Genomic DNA, 25,292 nt, shown 5'->3' with positions numbered 1-25,292 from the left:
GAAAATTCATTAAATAGAAGAAAACTATAAAGTCATTAAATGACACTTGACCCAGCCTGTCGAGTGACGCCATGCTCGCAGACAGTTCTCCAGCAGTAATTTACGGAACTTTCGACACATTTGATTTGTTAAATTGACACATGTTGTTTTGAAAATGTAAAACATGTTTTACATTTTGTCTCTTAAAAAAATATATTCGGATGTAGGTCAAGACATTCAAATAATAAAAGCTGTCAGGATATGTGATCTTTTAAAATGTATGTAATGATTAGCCTAACCTCTGCTGGATGTAGACGACAAAGTACTTTTCATTAGGCTACTTGTGTTTCTTTACGCTGTATGTTGTTGTAGCTTTGACCGTCTTTTTGGCTAATAACAAAGTGCATTTATAACAGGATCTGTAAATTATTACTTTTTTCATTGTAATTTTATGTTTTATGTATAGGCTCTATATATAAAATTATTGTTTTGATGGGAATGATATATGGGAATATTCAACCCGGAAACCGTAGCAAAACGTTGCGCACCGGGTTGGGCTCTCACGAAATCCTTGGTGTTTCGAGTCTGACGTCTTCATCCGTTGGGCGTGGCTTGTTGGTTTTGACTAATTCCTTGGTGTTGCAAGTCTTACGAAACCTTTACCCTAACCCACACCCTAACCCTAACCTTACTCTAACCATCTAAACTACATTTGATTGTTAAAATCGCCTAAAAACACTGTTGCGCACTCTTGCGTGATGACGTCAGACTCGAAACACCAAGGATTTAGTGAGAGCCCCACCGGTTGAGCTTGAACATGCCCCAGTTGTTGCAAGAAGGGATACAGCTACTGCTGGAAGTAGTGCAAAATCTCGCCATATATTTACAATACATTACATTAGCTAACGCCTCCACAATAATAAAAAACTATTAATCAACTGTTTTCAGCGTGACAAAAATATGCGGTATTGAAGTGCGCATGCCCAGTGGAGGTAGCTGTATCCCTTCTAGTCAAAACCATGGTAATTAACCCCCTGTGAAACAAAAGTGCCTGTTGAAGAAACACTCTAAAACGAAAGTTTTCTGTTATTTTGGTGCATAATAAATTCGTCAGTGTGTTATTTAGCTTCCTGACAAACTACTTCATTAAATAAATTCGATTTCAAGTTTTGGCTTTGCTGCCATCTGCTGGATTTTTGTGTGGAAAAAAGAACGAGACAGTTTTTCAGAAGTTAATCTTTATTGTGTCATGCACATGCACAAGATTATACTAAAACCAAATGGCTATTATATAGAAATCATTCAGTTCATTATTTCAACATTATTTCAACCTAATTGTGCAATTAAATACAATTTACAATTCCCCTATTACATATAAATCTCTGTATTATAGCAAGATCTTCCTTCCAGCTGTATTAATCATCACTGTAATACGAGCAAAAGAAAAAAAATCCATTAGTCATTGTTATTACATTTGACAGAATGTGATGATGTTTTAAAATACATTTACCACATGACATAGAAACTACAATTGTGACCCTGGATCACAAAACCAGTCTTAAGTAGCAGGGGAACATTTTTAGTAAAAGCCAAAAAATGCATGGATAGGTCAAAATTATCGATTTTTCTTTTATGTCAAAAATCATTAGGATATTAAGCAAAGATCATGTTCCATGAAGATATTTTGTAAATTTCCTACCTTAAATATATAAAAACTTTATTTTTGTGAGTGGATGGTCTGCCACAGTGCCCCTGATTAACAACTTCAAAGGCGATTTTCTCAATATTTAGATTTCTTTGCACGCTCAGATTCCTGAGTTTTAAACGGTTGTATCTGAGCCAGATATTGTCCTATTCTAACAACTCATACATCAATAGAAATCTTATTTATTCATCTTTCAGATTATGTAAAAATCTCAATTTTGAAAATTGACCCATAAAACTGGTTTTGTTGTCCAGGGTCACAATTATTTCTTATTCAGACATATAATGGCTCAAGTCTAACATTTCTTCTGTTTTCTGTAAGCTTTTCCATATACTTCAGCTCTCTTTGACCATAAGGACATCACAAGGTATCAAATACTCACCATGTAAAGAAGTCTTCAGCCTGCCAAGATGATACAACCTCAGACATCACGGAGGAGCTTCTCCCATCAGATGTTGTCATGTCATCTACGGCATCTCCATTAAAATTTCCACAGGCTCCGCAAACTTTGCCCATCAGCTCTCTGCTTACGGTTAACCCTACCCCGTCAGCGAGAGAGTAAGTCACTCTCACATCACTGCTCTCTACGACCACAGCCTCATTTCTGTACCAGACTGATACTCCCTCTTGAGGCATGATGGGATATGACACCTTCTTTCCATTTACCTATGTATCAAGAAGCATTGTGAATATAAGCTTCAGATAAACAGACAATATCCAACTAAATACTGGTGGTGACAATACAATAAAGAAATTAAGTTTATATCTCCACATGGAAAAATGTTATATTACATAAAATTGTATATTCCACTGACCCAGCTGTGCAGGTGACTGTTGACAGTGACGATCATGCCTTGTATAAAGACGTGGACTAAAGTCACATTAACAGGATCACTGGTGGCACATCCTCGCACATCAATCACTACACGGAACCAGTCAGGAGATTCTTCATCGCACAGGAAAGCCATCTGAAAGGCCCCAGGGCTCATCACCAGCCCCACCACACCATCAAACGTTTGCAACTGGTCACCAGTATCAAACACACAGCGGACAGACTCGGGGTAACAACCTCGTGTGCCGTTCTGAACATCGCAGATCTCCCCTGTGGCACATGCTTGGTTTACACACTCCAGCACTCCACCGGTGTGACAAACACACCTCACGTTGCAGGTGTCTGTCACTGATACTTCACCAACCTAAGTGAACGGAGCACAGATTACCCAAAATTCCAAGAATGACTCAGAACGTCAGGTTATTTTTTTCTCTGGCTGTACATATAAAATGTTAATGTTTCCAAGGCATCATTTAAAAATACTGTAAGAATAAAATAATTTCAGTCATTTGATTATGATGTAAAATCAACTCTTGACTCATTATTTAACATCTTTGTGACTTTCACCCCCTAAAATCTCACCCTCAGATATTTGCCGTTATGGATACATCCACAGTCACCCAAAGATACACACTGATCACCATCTGACACAAAACCTTCATCACACTCGCAGCCTTCCATGCAGATATCTGCACAACTGCCAGTTGAGGTCAGACTGGCACATGTGTTGGCACAGTTGTTGGTGCACTGTGCATAGTGACTGTTCGCTGGACATTCAGGTGCTTTAAAAAAGGTCAAATATGCAGTTAACTCCCATATTTTAGGTCATGAGAAATCATTTTATTAAGCTAGAAAAAATCATTAAAGCTACAGCAATATACGATTTACGCTGTAAGGTGGTAATAAAAATGAACTCACGACAAAAAGACTCGTTTCTCCACGGCATGATCTGTGCTCCCGCTTGTTGGCAGACAACAGCGTAAGCCTGAAGATTTTGACACAGTATATCTCTATCTCCACCCACAACGCACATGTCAAATACACAGTTATTCAAGTAAGGCTGGGTGTTCACACGATCGTGACATGCACTGAAAGGACCAGCGTCCGTTGCAATAAGGCCACAGGCATCGGTTCCTTGGTAAGCCTCTGCTTTCAGCTGATCACACTGCTGACAGTTGCCTTCACATCCTCCACACTGATCACCTGATGATGCCACTGCCCATGCCTGCCCAAAAGCATCAATACTGGCGCTCTGGGTACCGTTGGGTAACAGGAAGTCATCAGTTGGGTTGCTGTTGTAGTTGCCACACAGGCCACACATGCTGCCTTGATAGCTCGAGGGTACATCGACTTCTGCATGGTAACTGGTGTCATATAGGACTTTCAAGCCGAAATCGGTTTGAAGCATGACGCTAAAACCAACTTGGTTCATCATTACGCGATTGTCAAGAGATACAGGGAGGTTGACAAACTCATTGTTCACCTGTGAAAGAGGACCAGCAGTAGACATGAGGATTCGGTAGGCCTGAAAAAGAAACCTAAAAATCTGCCCTGTTATTTAAGGTTATATTAAGTTATTTCAACTTTATATTTTCACTTTTTAAATGTTTTTACGTTACTTTAGCTCATCGAAATAAGGAAAACAGTTTCAGCAACTGGTCAAAATTGAAAGTTGAAATGACACGTAAAGACTGAACCTAAAAATTGAAGGCAGCAATTACTTTCCAGTATATATTCAAAATAGAGAAAAGACGATCTGAATGGTCATGGATGCTATTAACGCTATTATAATAAAATAAAATACACAAATACTAAGGAAAAGGTTACTACGTAAAATAGTAAGGTAAAAATTACTCAGATGAAAACTTACCAGGACCCTCCAGTTTTCGCCTCGCCTGATACCAACTGTCCAGTTGTATACAGTCACAGTTAAGTTCTTAATGACTGAGACCCCCCGGTTTTTGAACCCCTCGTTCTGGGTGTCCACTGAAAAATACACCAGCCGACCTCCGGCCTGATCACACACCTTGGCGAGCGTATATGCACATGTGCCTTGAAAGTCGAACCACCTGCCATCAAAAGACATATAGTGTGGGTCACCGGTGAGCACACACCTTCCGTAGTCAATCGGGTGGCATCCCAATACTCCGCCCACCACACCGCAGGTTTCTCCCGTGCCACACCCTGATGCCTGGCATTCAACGGTTCGATTTTCTGCACATATGCAGAGCTCCGAGCACTGCTCATTGATGTAAAACTTCTGGTGTTTCTCGTAATATCGGCCTTTATAGAAGCAGCCGCATTCTGAGAGTGGCACGCAATTTTGGCCGCTCAGAACATATCCGTGATCACACTGGCAGGCCTCGGTGCAGGGGCTGTTGCAGCTGCGATCAGTGAAGAGATTAACGCAGGTCTCGGTGCAGCCGGGGGCACATAGGTTGTAGTGGCTGTTGGTCGGGCAAGACAGAGCTGAAATGGATAGACAGGAGTCCAATTATCCAATAAATATTGTACATTGCAAAATACAAAAACATATTTTTATTTGGCAATATAGGGATGTTTGGAAAGGAATGGTTCAGTAGCCAGTCGGTAACTCACGGCAAAAAGTGGCGCTTCTCCATGGGTAAACAGTTAACCCTTCACCCTGACATGCGGAAGCGTACGCAGCCACCGCATCACATGTTACACTCTGGTGTCCTTGGAAGTAACAGGTGTCGAATATGCAATCCTCCAAATAGGACCAGGGATCGATCCGGCCGTGACACTCTCTGAAAGGTCCTGTCTGGTTTATAATGATGTCACAGTGGTCCAGGGCAACCTGCCTCTGGGTGCCGGTGCAGGTCGGGCATCCGTTGCCATGGCAACCAGCTGACGAGCAGTCAGGCGATGCAGCAACCTGCCAGCTTTGTCCCAGGCTTGAAACGTTAGGCGCCATCATACCATTGCACATCGTGAGGTCATCCTCGACGACGCCGTTGAAGTTTCCACAAAGTCCGCACACGGTGCCTCTGTAAGCGAGAGGTATGGTGATGCTGGCCATTCTGCCCCAGTCAAAGGTCACCTTGAGACCAAAGTCTGTGTTCAAAACCGCAGTGTTGCCGCTGCGGTAAACCATGAACTCATTTGGTATTGACAGGGGAAGCTGTGCTAGCTGGCCATCAAACTTAGGGGAACAAAACGTATTACGGTTATTGTCAAAAACATGTCCAAGCCTTTCAGGTGAAATTTACTTTTTTTCTTCTGCAGAACACAAAAGAAGTCGTTTTGAAGACTGTTGGTAACTATTGCAATTACTGTTGGTAAATATTGCACATTGACATCCATTGTATGGACACAAAAGCACTGAAACGTTTCTCATAATATCTTCTTCTGTGTTCCACAAAAGAAAGAGTTACATAGAGGTTTTGAATGACGTGATGGTGAATAAATGATGACAGATTTGTATATGACAAAATATGACACTAAACCATAATCAAGCTACAGCATGAGCAAATGTGAAGGTGCAGTATGAACTCACCAGTATTTGATAAGGATGTTCTCTAGTCATTGTCACAGTAAAACCATTCACAAATACATTTACAGTCTTTGGGAAGCTCACTGCTGTGTTCCCACGATGTTCGTTCTGAACTGTCACATTAAAAGGTACAAGACCCTCTTTATCTTCGCACAAAGCTGCCAACTGATACACGCAGGTGCCCTGGAAGTCAAAATGGTGTCCGTCGAACGTGCGGTAATGAGGATCTGATGTTGCAAAACATAAGGCAGTGCTCGCTGGCTGGCAGCTTCGTCTTCCATCAACTACCGAGCAAATCTCAGCGGGGCCACAGGAGGAATCGCGACACACCACAACACCCAGACTACGGTCACACTCACAAAGCTGATGACAACCCTCATCCAGCCAGAAACTCTGCCCTGGTTGGTAGTAGGTGCCCTCGAAGAAGCAGCCGCATTGGTCGGCGGGCACGCAAGTTCCAGCACTCAGTATGAACCCGCTGTTACATACGCATGCTTCTACACACGTGTCTGAGCAGACTGTTTGTTGATTTGTGTGTGGGCATGTTACAGGACAAGGAGAAGCACAGGCCTCATAATGACTGTTTGGCTGGCAGTTCATGGCTGTAAAAGAAAAAAGAGGGGTTTATAGGTGAAATTCTTCAATCATATATCAAATTATGATATTATGAATTATAAGCATATGATGAACAAAAATTTGCGATGCCGTTCTGACATATGAGCATACAGTATATGAATACATGTGAGGCAATAAATATATATGGGCCATTCTACAGAATTAGTGCAAACTGCTGTCCCATATAAAAAAAACACATTTAAAAAGCATTCAAGTATTCAAATCTTAGTTGTTTACTAAGATCCTTCTATCATCTTTCGAAACCCACAATAATATTTATAATATCAGTAAGCTCAATATATGTAAAATCATCATTTATCGGGTACTTTCAATTGGGAGATGGGTGTCCCGAACCCAAAACCTTAAATTTCAACTTCAAAATGATTTTTTCCATTGTTGTTTTTAAAAATATCTTTTTGTTTTTTTTAAAGTGAAGTTAAAAAAATATATATTTTATAATTTTTTTAAATAATTAAACTTTATGTAAAAAAAATGTGTCCCGGATTTTCATGTCACTACCGAAACTATGTTTTAGTCCATTGGCTGAGACTGATTTTAGCCACACCCCTACATTTTTGATCAAGAATCATTACTGTGTCTAATAAGCTACACGGTGAGTAGATCGGTCTTATCATTTTGAAGTAAATGTGTTCAATAGTCTGAAAATCTGTGTGTAACTTTAAGGAACGTCACTACCAAACATCTTTTTTTCTGCAATTAAGCAAACTTTTTTGGGCGTCATTCCATAAAATTGAGTTTTTATGCATGTACATTTGTTCAGAAGTGTGCTTGCAAACCATGTGTTGATTAGCATCTTTTAGCTAGGCTCAAAAGTATTCAAAAATTGTCACTACCAAAACAGTCACGACCGAAACGTATCACTGGGTATCATTCTTTCGGTAGTGACAAAAATTGTTTCGGTAGTGAGAAAAAGGAACACTTAATTCTTTATTTGAGGAAATGAAAAAACTTTGTACAGTTATGCAAATCATTAGTATTTTAGTATGTTTTAGTAGTGATATAGTATGTGAGCTATAGGTTTTCTATTAGATATTTACTGTCAGATGTGTTTCTGCTATATGTGCTGGCTGCATAAAACATAAAATGTTGAAAGTCTGATTCAGCTGTGCAAATTCAATTTTGTGATCACTACCAAAACATTACCATCACTACTGAAAATGTGTGTTTCACGACCGAAACATGGGATGTATTGTCAAAAATAAAGTATATTAAATTATCAACTAAGATGTTATGATAGTGTTTGGTTCAATGTATATATAAACTAATGAATCCTTAACTTTGAAATTGGTATGATCAATTTTATGATTGGATTAATATACAACAAAACTCATAAATTACACTTGAAATATTGTTAAAATGGTAAATGTTATTGGGTCACATTTGGATTGTTTTACATTATTGAAGATATACTTGAAAAGTAGATTTAAACAAAATCTTATTTTAAGATGTAAATATAATCCTTCTTATTAAAATATATATTATTGTGTTTCGGTAGTGAAAAAGTTTGGGGAGAGGAAGAATTTTCCAAAACTTTCTGAAATTACAATATGAAAAGTAACTGCACAATTACTAGAAATCTGTACCTTTGATGTTATACAATTTGCACACATAAAAAAATTCTGGGGAATGATTTTGCATCAATTCTGTAGAATGGCCCATGTATTTTTGCTGAAACCATTTAAATGGATTTTATAGTAAATTTTAAGCCAGATGTCAGCATCAAGATATTTTTTCTAAAGCAAAATTAAAAAAAAAATATATATATATTTTCCAGCATTATTGGATATGAAAAAAAATCTTCTGTAAGTATATACTGAAGTTATGGATTAATGCATTAAAAACACACTAACATTATTGGATATATTATGGAGGCTCAATAAGCCTATTAAAGGGGTCATATGACACGGCTAAAACGAATATTATCGTTTGTTTTAGATGTAATGCAATGTGTATACACGATTTAAGGTTCAAAAACGCTGTATATCTCTTTGCCCCGCCTCTCTAAAACATGCAGATTTTTTACAAAGCTCATCGCTCTGAAAAGCGATGTGTGCTATGATTGGCCAGTTAACCAGTGTGTAGTGATTGGTCGAATACTGCAAGCGTGTGATGGAAAGTAACGCCTCTTACCATATTTGGAACATCAGGTTCCAAAGCAAATGTACTGACAGGTACGCCCACCTTACTTGCATTAACATTTGGGCGGGCTTAGTCAAATCATACCACGAACTGACGTAGATTTGTGGGGGTGTGGTTACACGAGGCGTTTCAGGCAGGTCTGGGTGAGCATTCGCTTTTAGATAGAATGCATCTTTTGTTCCGACACTTTTATTTTTTGCCATTTTTTTTTTGCAACGTGTATAATACATGCATGGGCAGCTTATAACATACCAAAGACACAGAAATACACGTATTCGCGCCATATGACCCCTTTAAAAGTATTAAATATATGAAAGTATTAAATATATAAAAATGCTTCTGTAAACCTACAGCAATTGAATTCTTCTCTCCAATCTGTAATGAGGACACCCTCCAGGCGACACTGGTTGATGTAGGACTCCAAAGCCTGACAGAGAAGTCCTCTGTCTCCATGATTTAAGCACAGATCATACACACAACCGTGCTGGAACACATGTGGATTTACTTTAGAGTGACATGCCACAAAAACACTCTGGGCTGTTGTAAGGGCACCACACAAGGCTTGTGTTTCATATAGTGCTTGCTGGTCAGAAGGACACACAGGGCAGTCCGTTTCACAGCCATCGTGACAGTCAGACATGAACTTGGAGTCTTCAGCTCTCCAGCTCTTTGCCCACTGGGACACACTCGGCAGGGGGTTTCCGGCAGGGTCGCTCAGCTCATCTGCAGAATTACCGTTGAAATTGCCACACAGTCCACACATGGCACCATAGTAGCTGCTAGGCAGCTGCAGGTAAACCTCGGAGTCCCAATCATAATGCACTCGCAAACCAAAATCAGTTACCAAAACAACTGCATTGCCACTGTGACGTACCATCAATCGTCCACCGTGAAGGTCAAGTGGAAGATACGACAACAAACCATCAACCTGAAAGAGCAAAGAGGAGTCTTTAACATGATCAAGTGCATAAATCAGTTTTCAGGAGATCTACAAAGTTAACACATGATATGAGAAACACCGCTGTTCACTTCTAAATCAGGTTGAATTTTCAGATAGACTTACTGTGGCAGAAACTAAAAGCAAAACTACATAGAATATTCTAGTAATATTATTTGAAGTTACTCATTACCATAATTTGCGCCGTCTGGTGTCTGACCATGGTGAGAGTCTTGCCATATATAAAAACTTCCACCTCTCTCACATAAGACACAGTTAAACTGTCACGATATTCATTTCTCTGGGTTATGGAGAAGGACACTAGGCCCCTTATATTGCCACAGGTCTGGGACAAAATGTATTTGCAGGTGCCTTGGAAGTCATAGTCATAGCCATCGAAGCTGTGATAATGTGGATCACCCCACGCCCAGCAGGTGGCATTGTACAGGGGCACGCACATGGCTTTGCCTTGCTCAATGCGACAGGTCTCTTTCGCACGACACAGAATGTCCTCACATGGATCTGCAAGGAGAAACAATGTCGATAGACACACCAAGCAAAATTTCACACAACACTGTGACTGTGCTTCTGTATGTGATATAAATATACACAAAATTCGTTCATAAAAACAGATAAAAAGGAAAATATAAAAATGTTCTCTAGACCTTGGTGATAGCAGGCCATCACTCCATCCCTAAGTAAACACTGTGTGTCGTTAGCACAGGTGTGACTGTCACAGGTAAGTCCTTGTCCTGGATCACATTTACACCTCTTCTGACACTGGTTCAAGTAAACCACCTCCCCAGCCTGAAGACAAATAATATTTATTCATTTGGCATGTATTTTTATCCATTCCGATTATATTTTAAACTACATAAACTACACTAAACTCAAAGCCATTACTCCACCTCATAAGTGTGTCCTTCCTCATAGCAGCCACATTGTTGGTGTTGGACACACTGCTGGCCATTGAAAAGATAACCAAGGTCACAGGTGCAACCCTCTGTACAGGTTTTAGGACACTGAACTATCGAAGTAAGACCAGGACAGGCAGCGGCGCAGGCGTCTGCACACAGCTCATAGTGGCTGTTAGCTGGACACGACATTGCTGAAACGATGAACAAAGAAAAAATTTAATACGACTGGAGAAAAATTACAGTGTTAAAGCAGCAGACAGTAATTTAGATGTCAGTTACTAACAGTGAATACCAAGTGCTGTATTATTTAAACTATTAATCAAATCCACACCTTAATGTATAGTAAGATTAAGAAAGTGCCCAATCCATTCACAATGAGACATTTGTCATTGTCATTTCAAAAATGGCCAACAGTGTGACAACCAAACATTTTGATTGGAGCTTTTATTATTTGTTGAATTATGTCACTCCTGGTTAGAAGACATTGTACTATATACAATGACATTCACGGTAAAAAAAAAGACATCAGAAGAAAAAAACTTACGACAGAATGAGTCTGTCCTCCACCTGTCAATGTCAACACCCGCTGTGAGACAACTCTGTGCATAACTTGCCACACTCTCGCAAACCACCTCTCTGCTCCCGTCAGATGCACACGTATCAAAGACACAGTTGTTTAGGTAAGCTGATGGGTTTATCACGGGATGGCAGCGGGCAAATGGTCCATTGGGATCAACCAGAACTCCGCAGTAGGGACGCTGCTCAAAGATTGCTTTCAGTTTGGAATCACACACCAGGCATTTGTTTTCCTTACATCCATCCTCACACACCACTCCATGGATGTCCACTTTCCAGGCACTTCCGAATTCATTCACGTCATGTGTAACATTCCCATCTGGAAGACGGAAGTCATTTGAGGGAATTCCGTCAAAGTTTCCGCACAATCCGCAAGTCTTGCTGCGGTAGTTGCCAGGGATAGTAACAGTGACGTAGTAATAAAGGTCGTAGGTCACCTGGAGTCCGAAGTCAGTCTTCATGACATAGTTCCACCCATCTTTATAAACCTGGACCAAGGTGCCATTTAAACTATTGGAACTGTATGGGAGGTTAGTCAGCACCCCATTGACCTACATGTATGGAAATAATGTCATTTTAGAGTTGAAACATAATTGACAGCAATTCAACAGGTTGATGATATTCTAGATAGTAGGCATTCTACAACACATGGGGGGGGGGAATTATAAACTATCCCTTACCAAGATCTGGGGAATGTGTTTTTTCAAAATGATGGTGTTCCCATAGATTATCATGGCCACCTGCTTGGCAACAGAGAGTTTGCTGTATGTATAGGGCCATCTCTCATTCTCCACATGGATGGAGAATGGGGATAGGTTAGTAGCTTCCAGGCCACAGGCTTGGGACAAAACATAGGTACAGGGACCCTGGAAATCATAGTAAAGTCTGTCGTAGGTCATGTAGTGTGGGTCACCAGAAGCTATACAAAGAGCTTCTCCGATTGGCTGGCACTTGCGAACACCGTTTATCAACTCACACTTTTCACTTGACCCACAGGAGAGTTCATTACAAACCACCTGTTTAAACAAAGTAGTTCATTTTTGCAATTATTTTGGGATTTCAGAATGGGGATTTTTCATATAGCACATTTATAGTGAGTTATCCTACCTGACCATATTGCATACACCTGCACTCCTGTTCACAACCGGTGCCAGGATAAAACACCTGGTCAAAAGAATAGTACCGGCTGTCAAAGAGACATCCACACTGAGAAAGGGGAACACACCGATGGCCACTCAAAATGTAGCCTTCATCACACACGCAGCCCTCCTTACAGAAACTATGACAGCCGATGGGAGGGGCCAAGTTGAGGCAGGTAACTTCACAAGGAGAACCACAAAGTTCATAGTGGCTGTGGATAGGACACTGAACACCTGAAGAGGAGACAGAAATGTGACTGGTGGAATATCCTAAGAAAGATAGTAATGGTACGGTAATTGCTGCTTGGTATCAGTACAAATGCTACAGTATATATTGGTTACACAATAACCATTAGAAATACCACAATGTCAATGCTTTTTTGTTGTTATTGATTGGGCATATTAGATGTCATCTTGCATGCATAGATTTGAACTCAATACCCTTTGGCAGAATGTTCTATCACACCCTTCTACGCACAGTATCTTTGTTTTTGTGCTGTGCCTTGTACAGGTATTTTCTAAGGTCTTTGTTGACATCAGTAGAGATTGTATCTTGAAAGTCTACTTTGTCTGTACTCTGAGATTTTGCTTTACATTCAACAAAAAAAATTAGTAAAGGAACAACAATGCTAACCCACACACAATTTCTCAAAAAGGTCAAGATACAATTGCACTAGGTTTCACTTACCACAGAACTGAGAAGTTCTCCAAGGACCAATGGATATTCCCATAGCCTGACAAGTGGATACATATGCCGTTATAGCCTGGCATAATACATCTCTCCTTCCGTTATACAAGCAGACATCATAAACACAATTCTCAAAATACATGGCGGGGTCTAATGTAGCATGGCAGTCTGTAAAAGGCCCCTGTGGATCATGCAACAATCCACAGAACTCAGATGTCTCATAAAGCCTTTTTGTGGTGGGGTCACAATCTGGGCAAATACTCGTGCAGCCATGGACACAACCTGGGATTTCTGCCACATGCCAACTGGCACCAAACTCTACTGGACCTGAGGCAGGTAATGTTGATTCTTTAAGAGTTAGATCATCTGCTGGATTTCCATTGTAGTTCCCACAAAGACCACATACGGCCCCCCTATAAGTGCTGGGGAGGGTAACCGTTGCCATGCTGTTCCAGTCAAAGGTCACTTTGAGGCCAAAAGAGGTTTGAATAACAGCAGACCAACCACTCTTGAAAACAGACACCTGACCCTCGATCAAATGTACAGGGAGGTTCAGCAATTCACCATTAACCTAAGAAACAAAGACAATGGAAAATTTACTGTCCTTTTAATAGATTTTATTCAAGAAAATAAACATTTTTAATTAAATTGTTTGGTTGTTATAACAACACAAGGGGTAAATCACTGATAACTTTTTGAACACTATTGTACCAAAAGCAACATTAGAACTTACGGTAACGTAACCATAGTAGTCTTTGTCGATAACAATGCTAATGTTATACACTTTAATCTCCAGTAGTTTAGTGAGCGACACCACTGTGCTTTCCCGAAAGTCATTCTGCACCAGGATGTCAAAGGGCACCAATCCAGGATCTGTGGCACATAACCCGACTAACTGATACACACAGTTGCCCTGTAGAAAGAATATCACTTGATCAGTTGACTGTTTCTTTCAAAACTATCTATTCAGCCAACACAACAATATTAACTGAAGTATGAGATTTTTACATCCAGACAGTTCTCTTGTACCTACCTGGAAGTCAAAGCTTCTGCTGTCAAAGGTGTAGTAATGGGGGTCACCCATTGCAATGCACGTGCTTTCAGAGATTGCATAACAGTCCCTAATGCCATTTACCACCTGGCAATGCTGCCCTGCCCTACAACCTACTTCTTCACACTCTAGATGTCTACCTTCTGAGCAACGACAAAGTCGCTGGCAAACATCATCCACCCAGAAAGTCTCCCCAGCAGAAATGTAATGTCCATTGTATGAACAACCACAATGTGTTGAGGGTACACACTTGGTTCCACTCAGAACAAAACCACGGTCACAGATACATGTTTCAACACAGGGCAAAGTGCAGTTTTCAGGGGAACCAAGGCCAAAGCAGGTCAAAGGGCATGCACTACCACACAATTCATAATGACTGTTCTCAGGACATCTGTAAACTGAACACATTTGAAGAAACAGATGTCATGAACATGCCACCAAGATTTGTTTTGTAGATGTATGCTGTTCTAACTCTTATCAAAATAAGAAAAGAAAGATTTATTACTCACAACAATTGGCTGCTTCTCTCCAGTTTGTTAGTTGTATTCCAACACGTTGGCAAGCATCTGCATAGACCTCTAAGGCCTTACATAAGTAGTATCTGTGCCCTTCTGTCATACAGACATCATACAGACAGTTCTGAATATAAACACTTGGGTCAATTATAGAATGGCACTGAATGAATGGCTCCACAATTAAGAGCCCACAGTACTCTTCCTTCTGCCATTGTCTTAGTGCTTGAGCATCACAGCCATAGCAATGACCCCCACAATCATCTGTACAGCCCTCATCCAATGCTAAGTTGGGAACCTTCCAACTACGGCCAAGCTCTGTCACATTGTGAGCCTGGGTGCTTGAAGGCATGGCAAAATCATCATTGGGATCACCATTGAAGTTTCCACAGAGGCCACAAACTTTATTCATGAAGGTAGTGGGCAGGGTGATTATGAGATAGTGGTTCCAGTCATATTGCACACTCAGTCCAAAAGATAAGAGGATGGTGATGAATTGACCAGATTGGAAGACAGATACTCCGACGTGATCAAGGAAAACCGGAAGACTCCACATACTCTGGTCAACCTGCACAAATCATATTATTGTACAAGCAATATTGCATTCATGAGTTTAAGTACTGAAACATGACTAAAACATTCTTCTAATCACTACTACTATGGTTTTGTCACATTTTTCTACAAAACATTAGGATTTACCATGACTTTCCCAGGCTCTGAACTCATAGCACTGATGGTGATGCCACCAATGTTCACGGTAACACGTGCCACATAGGAGACTTTTGTGCTGCCACGGTTTTCATTTTTAGCCAGGACCTCAAAAGCAGGTAGAATATCATTTGCCTCACAGTTTTTCGCAAGGACATAGGTGCATGTGCCCATGAAGTCAAAATAGCGTCTGTCAAATGTGTAGTAATGAGGGTCACCCATAGCCCAGCACGTGCCAACTGGCTTCTTTACACATATGGAGTAAGAACCATTCATCTGACACTCTTTGTCCAAACTACAGGTCATGCCAAAGCAAGAGCGAGGCATTGGCAATACATCTAAAAACAAAGCAATCAAGATAATCATAAGCGTGTGTAGCATAAAGCACTTCAACACATTACAGCAGTAAAAAGTTCAATCGTAACAAACCTGGAACAATACATGGGGCTGCAGATCCATAGCCATTCACTTGCCCTATCCCCACACTGTACATCCCAAAGGAAGCACTCGGATGACTTACAATGTGCCTGCCTGCCCCAGGCTGGTAAACAAGTTCAGTCCAGGAATACTCGCTACCTTTGAATACTCTCCACTGAGTGTTTCTAGGTAAACTCAAGCTATCGAAATGAATCCCTGCTTGCTCATTAGTCGAAACAATCAGAATGGCTTGATTGTCAAAACCAGCTAAGCCTTCCAGTGCATATGAGGAACAGAAATGTTTGTTGGGCAGCAGATTGATCAAAAACGGGTCATACAACTGCCCCCGAGATGTTCGCACTCCGTTAAACAGAAAAAGAACCTGAATTCCTTTGTCAGCAATGATGTGAAGACCCTCTGGAAACTGGACTTTGAACTCCAGTATACGACCACGCTGTAAAATGTCAGTTGATGTAAAATGGCCAGATTGAAGCGTTATGTTGGTTGACTGTGATGCCTGGATATACACAGTGTCAAACTGGCTCTGTACGTGCAATGGAGCCACCAGGAATTGAGTTCCCCAGCTCTGCACTGGCAACAGTTGCTCAAAAACATGATTGCACTTAGAAAAGCGCCAAGTGCACATATGACCCGAGTACACAGCGATGGGACTTTGCGAAGACACTCGGGTTCCTGTCAGGTCTCCTTGGCTTTGAATTTGAGCATTCTCGTAGGGTTTCATCATCACAACAAGTTTACTGCCAACACCATACAAACGTCCTTCAAATCTAACTGCTGCCTGAAGGAACACTTCCACGATGTTCTGTTCTTTACCATTGACGAGCACAAACTCCTTCAGCATCGATGGAGGAGAATTGCTTGGAGTGAAAATGAAATATTCCGTACCCCACTCGCTCATAGGATAGAGCAAAGAAGTATCTGCCGTGTACAGCTTTGAGTTTAGCGAGGTCACTGTTACATCATCAGTTGCCTGAATGAGGGCAGTCTTCCGTGACATCTTGCTGCCAAACAGCTCGACCTCATTTGGGAGAGTTACAGTGATGCCCTGACCTGCAGCCAGTTGGCTCTCTTGGGTAAAATGAAGACCCGGGACATTGACCTTCACCCAACAACTGGAATGCAGCGAGCTGATATAAAGTTGAAAGAGCGGTTGTTCATGAACAGCTAGGTAGTTTTGCATGAAAGCAGTGGCAAACTCCCGTCCTGCAGACCGAGCTTCGCAACTACCTTTAGATAGAGAAAGAATACAAGAAAGAGACGTCATGAATCATTTTGGGGACTTAACATAATTAACATAATATTAAAACATGTTACATGTTAAATTCTAAAAACTTGTAATATGTTGTTTATATTAAAACATGTACAGTATTACAGTTCATATAATACATTAAATTATACTTCAAAATATAAACTTACCCCAATAAAGTACTGTCAAAAAACATAACTGAAAAAGTTTTGTTTCCATAATGCAAATTAATCTTAGTCGGTCTGGCGAAGTAACAGCAAATTACATTAAATCCACGTTATAAACTACTTAACACACGTTCAGTCAAAGTGTCCTCCACAATATATAATATATCCCCAAAACTGATTGAATAATGCATAAAAATTACATTTTATTTGTCAAATGACACCAGTTATAGCACTTTTTCAATTCCTTAATGCGGCTGAATGATAAATGTAACCGCTTACCTAACCCATCCTTATAAATACCAAGTACATCCCAGTATATAGCCAAAACCAATCAGAGCATTGCCAAGTTTAAGTTCAGAACCTGGGGAGGTGTCCCATTTAAACATTAAAAAAGGGATGAATTTTTTCCCATGAGACATTGATGAATGGTGTTCAAAAATAGAGATGTATATCATTCCTGAGAACAGGAAATGCGGAAAACGCTTAGATGAAACCATACACATTTAAACATAAATCACATTAATCTTTGATTTCAAGGAAGAAAAAAACCCTTTAAATGTGTATACAAATGTTAAATCCATATACAGTATATGCATCAATACCCTATTCAGTTGTTGTATGAAGAAATGTGATAATACTGTGTGTCTATTGCATCCTTTCCAAGCACGTGCAATCAAATGGCTATTAAATACCATGGCCAAAGTAATACAACAGATTGTAAACTGCTTTTTTTTAGCTTTATAGCCTCCTCTTCATATGACAATGGAGTTAAACAGGAAAGCTGAGGAAAAGAGACTGGTAGTTGATGCAGCCTATATTCAATCCTGGATCACCTACTGTATATTACTCAGGGGTCAAGGTGCATGCACACACGACAAAACCTTAAAGTACGTCACAAAATCTGGGAACATATTATTATCAGAGCACACAATCTGATACGTCAATATGTAAACACGAAACCATATTGACATTTTGATATTCCCAGAGCTGTTGCAGCAGCGATGGATGGTGAAAGAAAAAGATAAAGTGACATATCCCATAATAGAAAAAGATAATGGGTGGAGGAAATGACAGTACAGTGAACAGTGCATTGAATACTGTAGGTCCAGAGTATTAATGAAATAAGAAACACATCACTGAATACATCTAAACCCCATTTTGTGGATCATTGCATGGTGTGGCTCATAATGAATAATGCATTGTGTCAAGCTCTCTTTGAAAACAAACAAAAAGAGCACCCAACAATATAACACCCAAAATCCCTTTCCATTTATAGATTTATTCTGAATCTTTATGTGTTGCAGGACGCTGATGCGCACGTTTGCGGTTGTGTGTGAGGTTGTGCGACTAAACTGAAAAGTTGTGATACTATACAGACCCACAGGTTCATGCAACAAGATTCTTTAAGGTAAAAGGAATTGAAAGGTATATAATGAGATTCCAGCAACACATCCACACCCAGTAGGCTCCATAATGTAATCTACAGGTGGCCTTTTTTTCTAAACGTCCCCTGAGCTGCCACACCTTCCCTCGAGAGATATGGCTGCAAAAATGAAGAAAAACATAAAAAAAATGTGCCTGCAGCATCTTTACGAACTTTGTACAGTACATACAGTACATTTTGCAGACTTCAGTTCTGGTGAGCAAGCATGTTTTGATATTGGTGCATAACATTTACATTGATGTGGAGTTACTGCACACGTAACTAGAAGAGGGCAAGAAAGGGGTAAGTAATAGCAGGGTGCAATTTGCTAAAAGGAAGGACTATATATCCCCCCATTGTGATTAATAATACTTTACCAATAGACCTAAAAATATCTAAAATAAAGATACTTTCAAAACGCTAAACAACACGCAAACAACAATAAAATAAGAAACAGACTTTCTGTGTCACCAGAACCCTTTGAAATATTACAAAGACATCCCACTACGATTATTTAACAAATCTGGAAATAATGTTTTAAAATGTATGCAATATAGTTCAATCAACAATCATAGACAATTTACCTGAATTCACTACTTTATGAAAGCTGCTCAGACTAAAGTGAAATTTAGCTTTTAAGTTTTATAACTCTTCGCAGTGGAAGGCCCTATGTGAAACGATTCTTGACAAAACTACAATGACCTTCTCTATTTAAATGACATTAAAAATGGACACTTATATCAATGATAATGCAACAGATTTGACACTTTACATTATGTTAAAGAGGTCATATGACACGGCTAAAACGAATATTATCGTTTGTTTTAGATGTAATGCAATGCGTATACATGATTTAAGGTTAAAAAATTCTGTATTTTCCGCATACCGTGCATGTTTGTATCTCCTCTTTGCCCCGCCTCTCTGAAACGCACAGAATTTTTACAAAGCTCATGGCTCTGAAAAGCGAGGTGTGCTATGATTGGCCAGTTAGCCAGTGCGTAGTGATTGGTGGAATACTGCAAGCGTGTGAGGGAAATGTAATGCCTCTTACCATATTTGGAACATCAGGTTCCAAAGCAAACACCTTACTTGCGTATACATTTGGGCGGTCTTAGTCAAATCATACCACGAACTGACGTAGATTTGTGGGGGTGTGGTTACACGAGGCGTTTCAGGAAGGTCTGGGTGAGCATTCGCTTTTAGATAGAATGCATCTTTTGTTCCGACACTTTCATTTGTGCAATTTTACGTGTCTAATACATGCATGGGCAACTTATAACACACCAAAGACACAGAAATACACGTAGTTGCGCCATATGACCCCTTTAATAGTGGATAATGAAAATCAATTTGTTGTCATTTTTACCATCACTCATTAAACCGATTTCCAGTGTTTTAACTCAAGATTTGTATATAAAGCAACCTTACCACTTTTGTGCACATGTCTTTTGCTTGATTCTCACTTCTGCATCAAGCAACAACAGGCCTACAGGGAAAATGCTTCTCATGTGAGCCATCCTACAAACATCCAATGTAGTGATGGGAAGTTCGAGTCATTTTTGCGATTCGGATGTTTGAATCTCGTTCAGCAAAATGAACGAATCTTTTTTCGAGTCATTTCGTTCATCTGAGCAGAGTTAAATTAATGTTGCACGTTAATAGACAAATTACCCCATAACGTTTATTTATGCTAGTTTTGATCAGATATATAATAAGAAATAACTTATATTGTAGTTAGGGACAAGTTATGAGAAACAGTTATTTAATTATTTCCTGACAGCATTTCTGTAAAGTTATTTATAATTCATTAACAATTTTGGGTCACTCAGGTATGCAATAAGGTTTACAGGTTGTTGTTTTTTACTAAAAAGTCTCATGCAGTTTGCAAAATATACAATAATAGGCTATTGAAATCATTTAAATGTGCAATTATTTAATAAGAGATCACTTGTGTAATATATGCATTAGACATAAACACTGACTTTACTAGTGTTGCTTATGTTTATATTTTGCCAGCACAGTTCTTATGCAAAATAGTTAGTTATTAAGATAAATTAAAAACACATGCAGAAATACACATGAAACATTTGTTAATATACTGACAGAAAAAAGAACAGAACGGTACGTTTTAGAGAAGATGCTTATTGCACATATCTTTTGATCATTTTATAATATTTCTTCCTATAATACAACATATAACACGTACATCATGCATTTGACTGATGATCCGGGAAGTGGTCACGTAACGTTAAAGACTCGGACTCGAAGACTCCGGTACAGGCTGCAGGTTTGCCTGCGGAGCTACCATTTGACAAAAGAACAAAAGGGCTCGGACCCGATGACTCGAGAGACGAACTAATCATTTCTCTTTCCGGTATAAAATAACGAAAGGATGCGCGGTCAACACAAAATGAACGAATCACTCGCTGAGACACTCGTTACTCCCGAGTCATTTTAAAGATTCGTTCAAAAAGAACGAATCGTTCATGAACGACACATCACTAATCCAATGGCGGCAGAAGTTTTACCTGGTATTTATAGGCTGTTAAACGTTTACTTAAAGGTTTAAGAAACTGTCATCAAGGTAAATTAAACTTAAGCAGTATCAGACCTGTGGTCAGATGTGTCAGCGGGTAGCACAAATAATTATAGCTGCAATAAAATCCATTTAAGTGGTTAAAGTTTGACATAACGTTGAACGTTAAACTTCGTGAAAACATACCCCAGGTATAAACGCATTGTTTACACGCTGACGTTAGTAATAAAAATGGCAGATGATGGAGTAGGCTATAATCCATTTTTTGTTCGCTTGATGGATGCAAAAGACGCCATTACACAATCGTACATACGTTTGGTTTTCTATCCTCGAGTCCAAAAAGGGTGTTCAACGTGTGTTATGCGACGCTGCGCAGGTCAATCGTCATATGTCAATCATATAAGTACCGCGAGATGAGACGATTCTGAATGCTTTCAATTAAGCTCTCGCGGTATGTCATACCTCAGTTTTAGATATTTAAGCCTTCTTTTTAAAGCCTTGATCACTAATATTTTACTGTACAAATACGTCTGATGCCACCTGAATGGGCTTGTATTAAGGGTGGTGTGCTTAATGGACTGTCTACTAGAGGTCTGCATTCTCGCGTGACCCTACGAATTCTTGTTCTGTGCCCACTTTGAACGAGACGGGAGCCTACTCCCGACATCCTTCTAACTGACCACATGTACGGCCTGATCTGAGGACTGTATTGTGCATGTGCTGCTCCGTTATAAGTTTAATTTGCATGCGTCAGCCCCCCGACAGAGCGGGCAGGTCGCAGACGAGTGCACCTAGAGAAGAGAGTGTTCGTGTTTTTTGTTGTCGTTGTTTTTTGAAGGGGGGCGATCATCAGGACATTTCTTGCATGGTTCTTGAATGGGTTCAAAAAGTGATTATTAATATTTTGCCTACACTCAAAGGTTCTTTGCTCATAATCATAGGGGAACCACTTTTAGTGCTATATAGCACTCTATCTTGGTGCTTCAGTGGTTTGGGATGACTGAGGTGCTATATAGCACCATTTCCATATAAATAACCTGTCAAGCCCCTATAGGCTATGATTCTTCAGCGGTTCTATGTATGCTAGCACCTGTCATCCCAAAGAACCACTGAAGCACCAAGATATGGTTCTACATAGCACTTAGAGTGGTTCCCCTATGATTACGAGCCAAGAACCACTTTTTTAGTGCTACATAGTACCATTTTATCAGAGTCCCAAATTTTAGTGAAAGTTGTGTTTTTAATTTATTTTCTTTGACATTTTGTCTACTGTTGCTGTATTGACATTAAAATGTAAAAACAATTTTGAATGTTGTCAAGACGAATAAAATGCACAAGTCGTGGTGCAATGCTGCCATCTATTGATGATAATGTGAAACCATCTTGCTTTAATGAGCTGCTCTGTGCACAAACAAGTGCCAGAATGTAACTGCTCATCTAAATACTTGTCAGTCAGTGATGACTGTGCATTAAGAATGCATTTCCGAAACCTGCAAGAGCTCACATCTGAATATAAATAGCCCAAAACTCAGCTAAACTTCCTCTGCAAAGTGTCATCAATATTAACTTGTAAGGCATCCATACTTGCTTCCTCTCACAGTTTCATTTGGCAATATGCCATGTATGAGCTCAATATGGCACAATTAATGCATTTGCAAATTTGCTGTGGATAGCATGAATAAAGAAAAAAGCCCTGCCACCTCATGCAGCAGAATGGCCTGCTGCAAAGCTGGCCAAATTAAGATAGATGACATTGCCTTTCATACCGATAACTGCATTGTGGAAACACAAACCGTCTAGTCGCGGAGCCACAGAGATGGCTGCAAACACATACTATTTACATTAATTATACACATAGCATATACATATATACATAGGCTATAATACTGATTTGACGTTTGAAAGTTGTATATTGTATCATTATTTACTGCATAATGAACTTACAATGAACCATAGTATATTTGTGAATTTACCAACATTACTAGCTATATAATGTTAAAATGTTTTATTCATTGGTAGTTGATAACACCTGCTGCATTAACTTATGTTAACATATTATAAAGTGTAAACCTATAATGCGTTATATTATAATGTTTGCTGTACCTTATTAAAAAGTGTTTCTTAGGCCATTCCAACTTTTACATTAGTGATGTAGTTCCCACTGAGGCCACAGGTCACAGTAGCACCTTGCTGAAGAACTTGATTCCCTCGCACATCTCACACTCAATGTCAAGTTTTCTCTTAAAAACAACAGCAAATTGAATATTAAAATAAGACGATATACGCAAAGCGAATTTTTAATGTGATGATGGAATTCATAAATGATATTCATGTTTAAAAGATGAGGGGGGTCATTCTGATTCGTGCCATAGATCTGCAGATTCCTTCAAGAACAAAGCTCTTATCACAGAAGCGTCTGTCTCTTCTGTCTGTGATTTACACGTGCACCCTGACAGCTGCGTTCAGGTCTGCAGCACCTGGCAGATCATGACTTGGCTATACTGATGTCGGGGGAAATGCCTTAAATGAATTGAAGAGTCAGTCACTGCAATGCACCTGCTTGGATTGCATATAAAGTGCTTCCAGAACGTTCTACATCTTGATCAATCTAATAAAACGTGTGGTGCAACCTCTGCTCAAAATCGTATATTACGCTGTGGGAAGCCAAAGCTTGTTATGTGTGAGGCAAGAGAGAGCATACACATATATTTCCATTAACATCCGTTCTAAATCTGCAAGGAAAATATGAATCTGGAGAAAAATGTCATTACATTAAAGTAGATGTTTCACTTGTGCGTGATGTTTGGAGAGCTCATAACTGTGACGTGGACCTTTAATTTCCCTGTTTGTTGCCTTTGGCATCACCAGCCCGCGGCAAAACGTTGTAACCTATTGTTAGTGGAAAACTCAGGGCTGTGCACGAATTCTTGTGGCACGATCAGCCAATCAGCATTGTCCTGTGGTCCCAGAGAGATCCATCACACAACGGGACACAGATGATAAGCATATGTTACATCAAAAGGAATTCATATTACGTAGTTGTTTAGGGATGGAAACTTTTACATTGTGCAAGTTACATCATAGAGGTTTAGGTTGTATGGACCATCTGATTATAGTCAGCTTCCTTTTGTATTGTAACCCCAGCCATACCATATGCACAAACTGGCCTGATCATTTTCATATACAAATGATGACAGCCCAAACAATTTTGAAGAACAATAGGCCTTTTTTGTTTTAAACAAATTCTTATTAACAAGAAACAGCCTGCATTAATTTCATACTAATTAGTACTACTAACAAATGTATGTGCGTTTTTTCGCATGAGCCTTTTTGCTCCTCGAACCACCCTTGAAACCCCTTCGAGCTGTTGTTCATACTCATGTCTCTAACCGTGAAGTAATTGTGTAATGAGGTGATTTAATTTCTGAATGTCAGTGCATCTACCTGAGCAGATCACCTAAGGCTTACTCAAGCATCATGGAAATCCGTGACCCGTTTTCATCTCAGATTGCAAAGATATCGACCCTGTGATGCTTCTTTGTGCTTGAACGTACAACTTGTCCTAAGCCGATTTTGTTGTGGAACATGCTTGTGATGCAAACATTGCAATTTGAAACAAGTTGCCCACGTCCCGTTCACGCTCATATGGCAAACACACAAACGAATTCCTGTTTGTGCCAGCGGAGCGAAGATGTATCTAGACAACACCCCTTTGCCCTTATTGAATAAAATGGTGTTCTGGCAATAGATTGTAAACAGTTTTTATTTCTATAAAAACATTGTGTTGTTCTTAGAATAGCTCGGCTGTACTTTTGCCTTTATTTTAGCCTATAAAAGAAGTAGGGAAATGAGCTGTTCAATGACTTAAACATTTGTACAAACCATCAAGCTCTGTAATTGTCCTTATGAGCCATCATCTCAGTTAATTGTCTTCTGGGAAAACAGAGCAAAAGTACTGATGACACATCTTAGATGTACAGTATGGGACTTATCCAAATCTCATTCAAATAAGTGTAATGCTCCCTAGAATCTCCACCTAAAACCAACCGTTAACAGTGTAAACTAAACTAAATGTTCGTGTTTATTTGAAAGAGACAAGCCCTTAAATATGTCATGTCTTTTTCTAACTTCCTGTTTCAAAAGGAAATG

The 25,292-nt window shown here is 39.7% G+C and overlaps 1 protein-coding gene across 2 annotated transcripts in view; it reads right to left on the bottom strand.

Moving 5' to 3' along the window:
• Positions 1–1,216: 1,216 nt before the first annotated feature.
• The window catches only part of LOC130564401 (IgGFc-binding protein), a 33,895-nt gene continuing 9,819 nt past the window's right edge, over positions 1,217–25,292 (bottom strand). The window contains exons 1-22 of one of the 2 annotated variants that reach the window (XM_057350448.1): positions 17,188–17,425; positions 15,763–16,998; positions 15,325–15,671; positions 14,623–15,193; positions 14,096–14,511; positions 13,796–13,975; positions 13,063–13,633; positions 12,343–12,608; positions 11,916–12,251; positions 11,204–11,786; positions 10,651–10,850; positions 10,408–10,549; positions 9,936–10,264; positions 9,157–9,733; positions 6,034–6,632; positions 5,115–5,679; positions 4,387–4,985; positions 3,435–3,999; positions 3,099–3,298; positions 2,500–2,880; positions 2,067–2,350; positions 1,217–1,404 (exon numbers count right to left, since the gene is read on the bottom strand). In XM_057350448.1, the coding sequence (XP_057206431.1) occupies positions 1,395–1,404; positions 2,067–2,350; positions 2,500–2,880; positions 3,099–3,298; positions 3,435–3,999; positions 4,387–4,985; positions 5,115–5,679; positions 6,034–6,632; positions 9,157–9,733; positions 9,936–10,264; positions 10,408–10,549; positions 10,651–10,850; positions 11,204–11,786; positions 11,916–12,251; positions 12,343–12,608; positions 13,063–13,633; positions 13,796–13,975; positions 14,096–14,511; positions 14,623–15,193; positions 15,325–15,671; positions 15,763–16,998; positions 17,188–17,236 (9,006 nt within the window). In that variant the 5' untranslated portion in view covers positions 17,237–17,425 and the 3' untranslated portion in view covers positions 1,217–1,394. Of the gene's footprint in view, positions 1,405–2,066; positions 2,351–2,499; positions 2,881–3,098; positions 3,299–3,434; positions 4,000–4,386; positions 4,986–5,114; positions 5,680–6,033; positions 6,633–9,156; positions 9,734–9,935; positions 10,265–10,407; positions 10,550–10,650; positions 10,851–11,203; positions 11,787–11,915; positions 12,252–12,342; positions 12,609–13,062; positions 13,634–13,795; positions 13,976–14,095; positions 14,512–14,622; positions 15,194–15,324; positions 15,672–15,762; positions 16,999–17,187; positions 17,426–25,292 lie in introns of those variants that run through there. The other variant, XM_057350449.1, reaches the window with a different exon arrangement.

This window comes from Triplophysa rosa, linkage group LG14 (genome assembly GCF_024868665.1).
Source record: "Triplophysa rosa linkage group LG14, Trosa_1v2, whole genome shotgun sequence".
NCBI classification, from domain to species: Eukaryota; Metazoa; Chordata; class Actinopteri; order Cypriniformes; family Nemacheilidae; genus Triplophysa; species Triplophysa rosa.
This window is presented reverse-complemented; position numbering and strand designations above follow the sequence as displayed.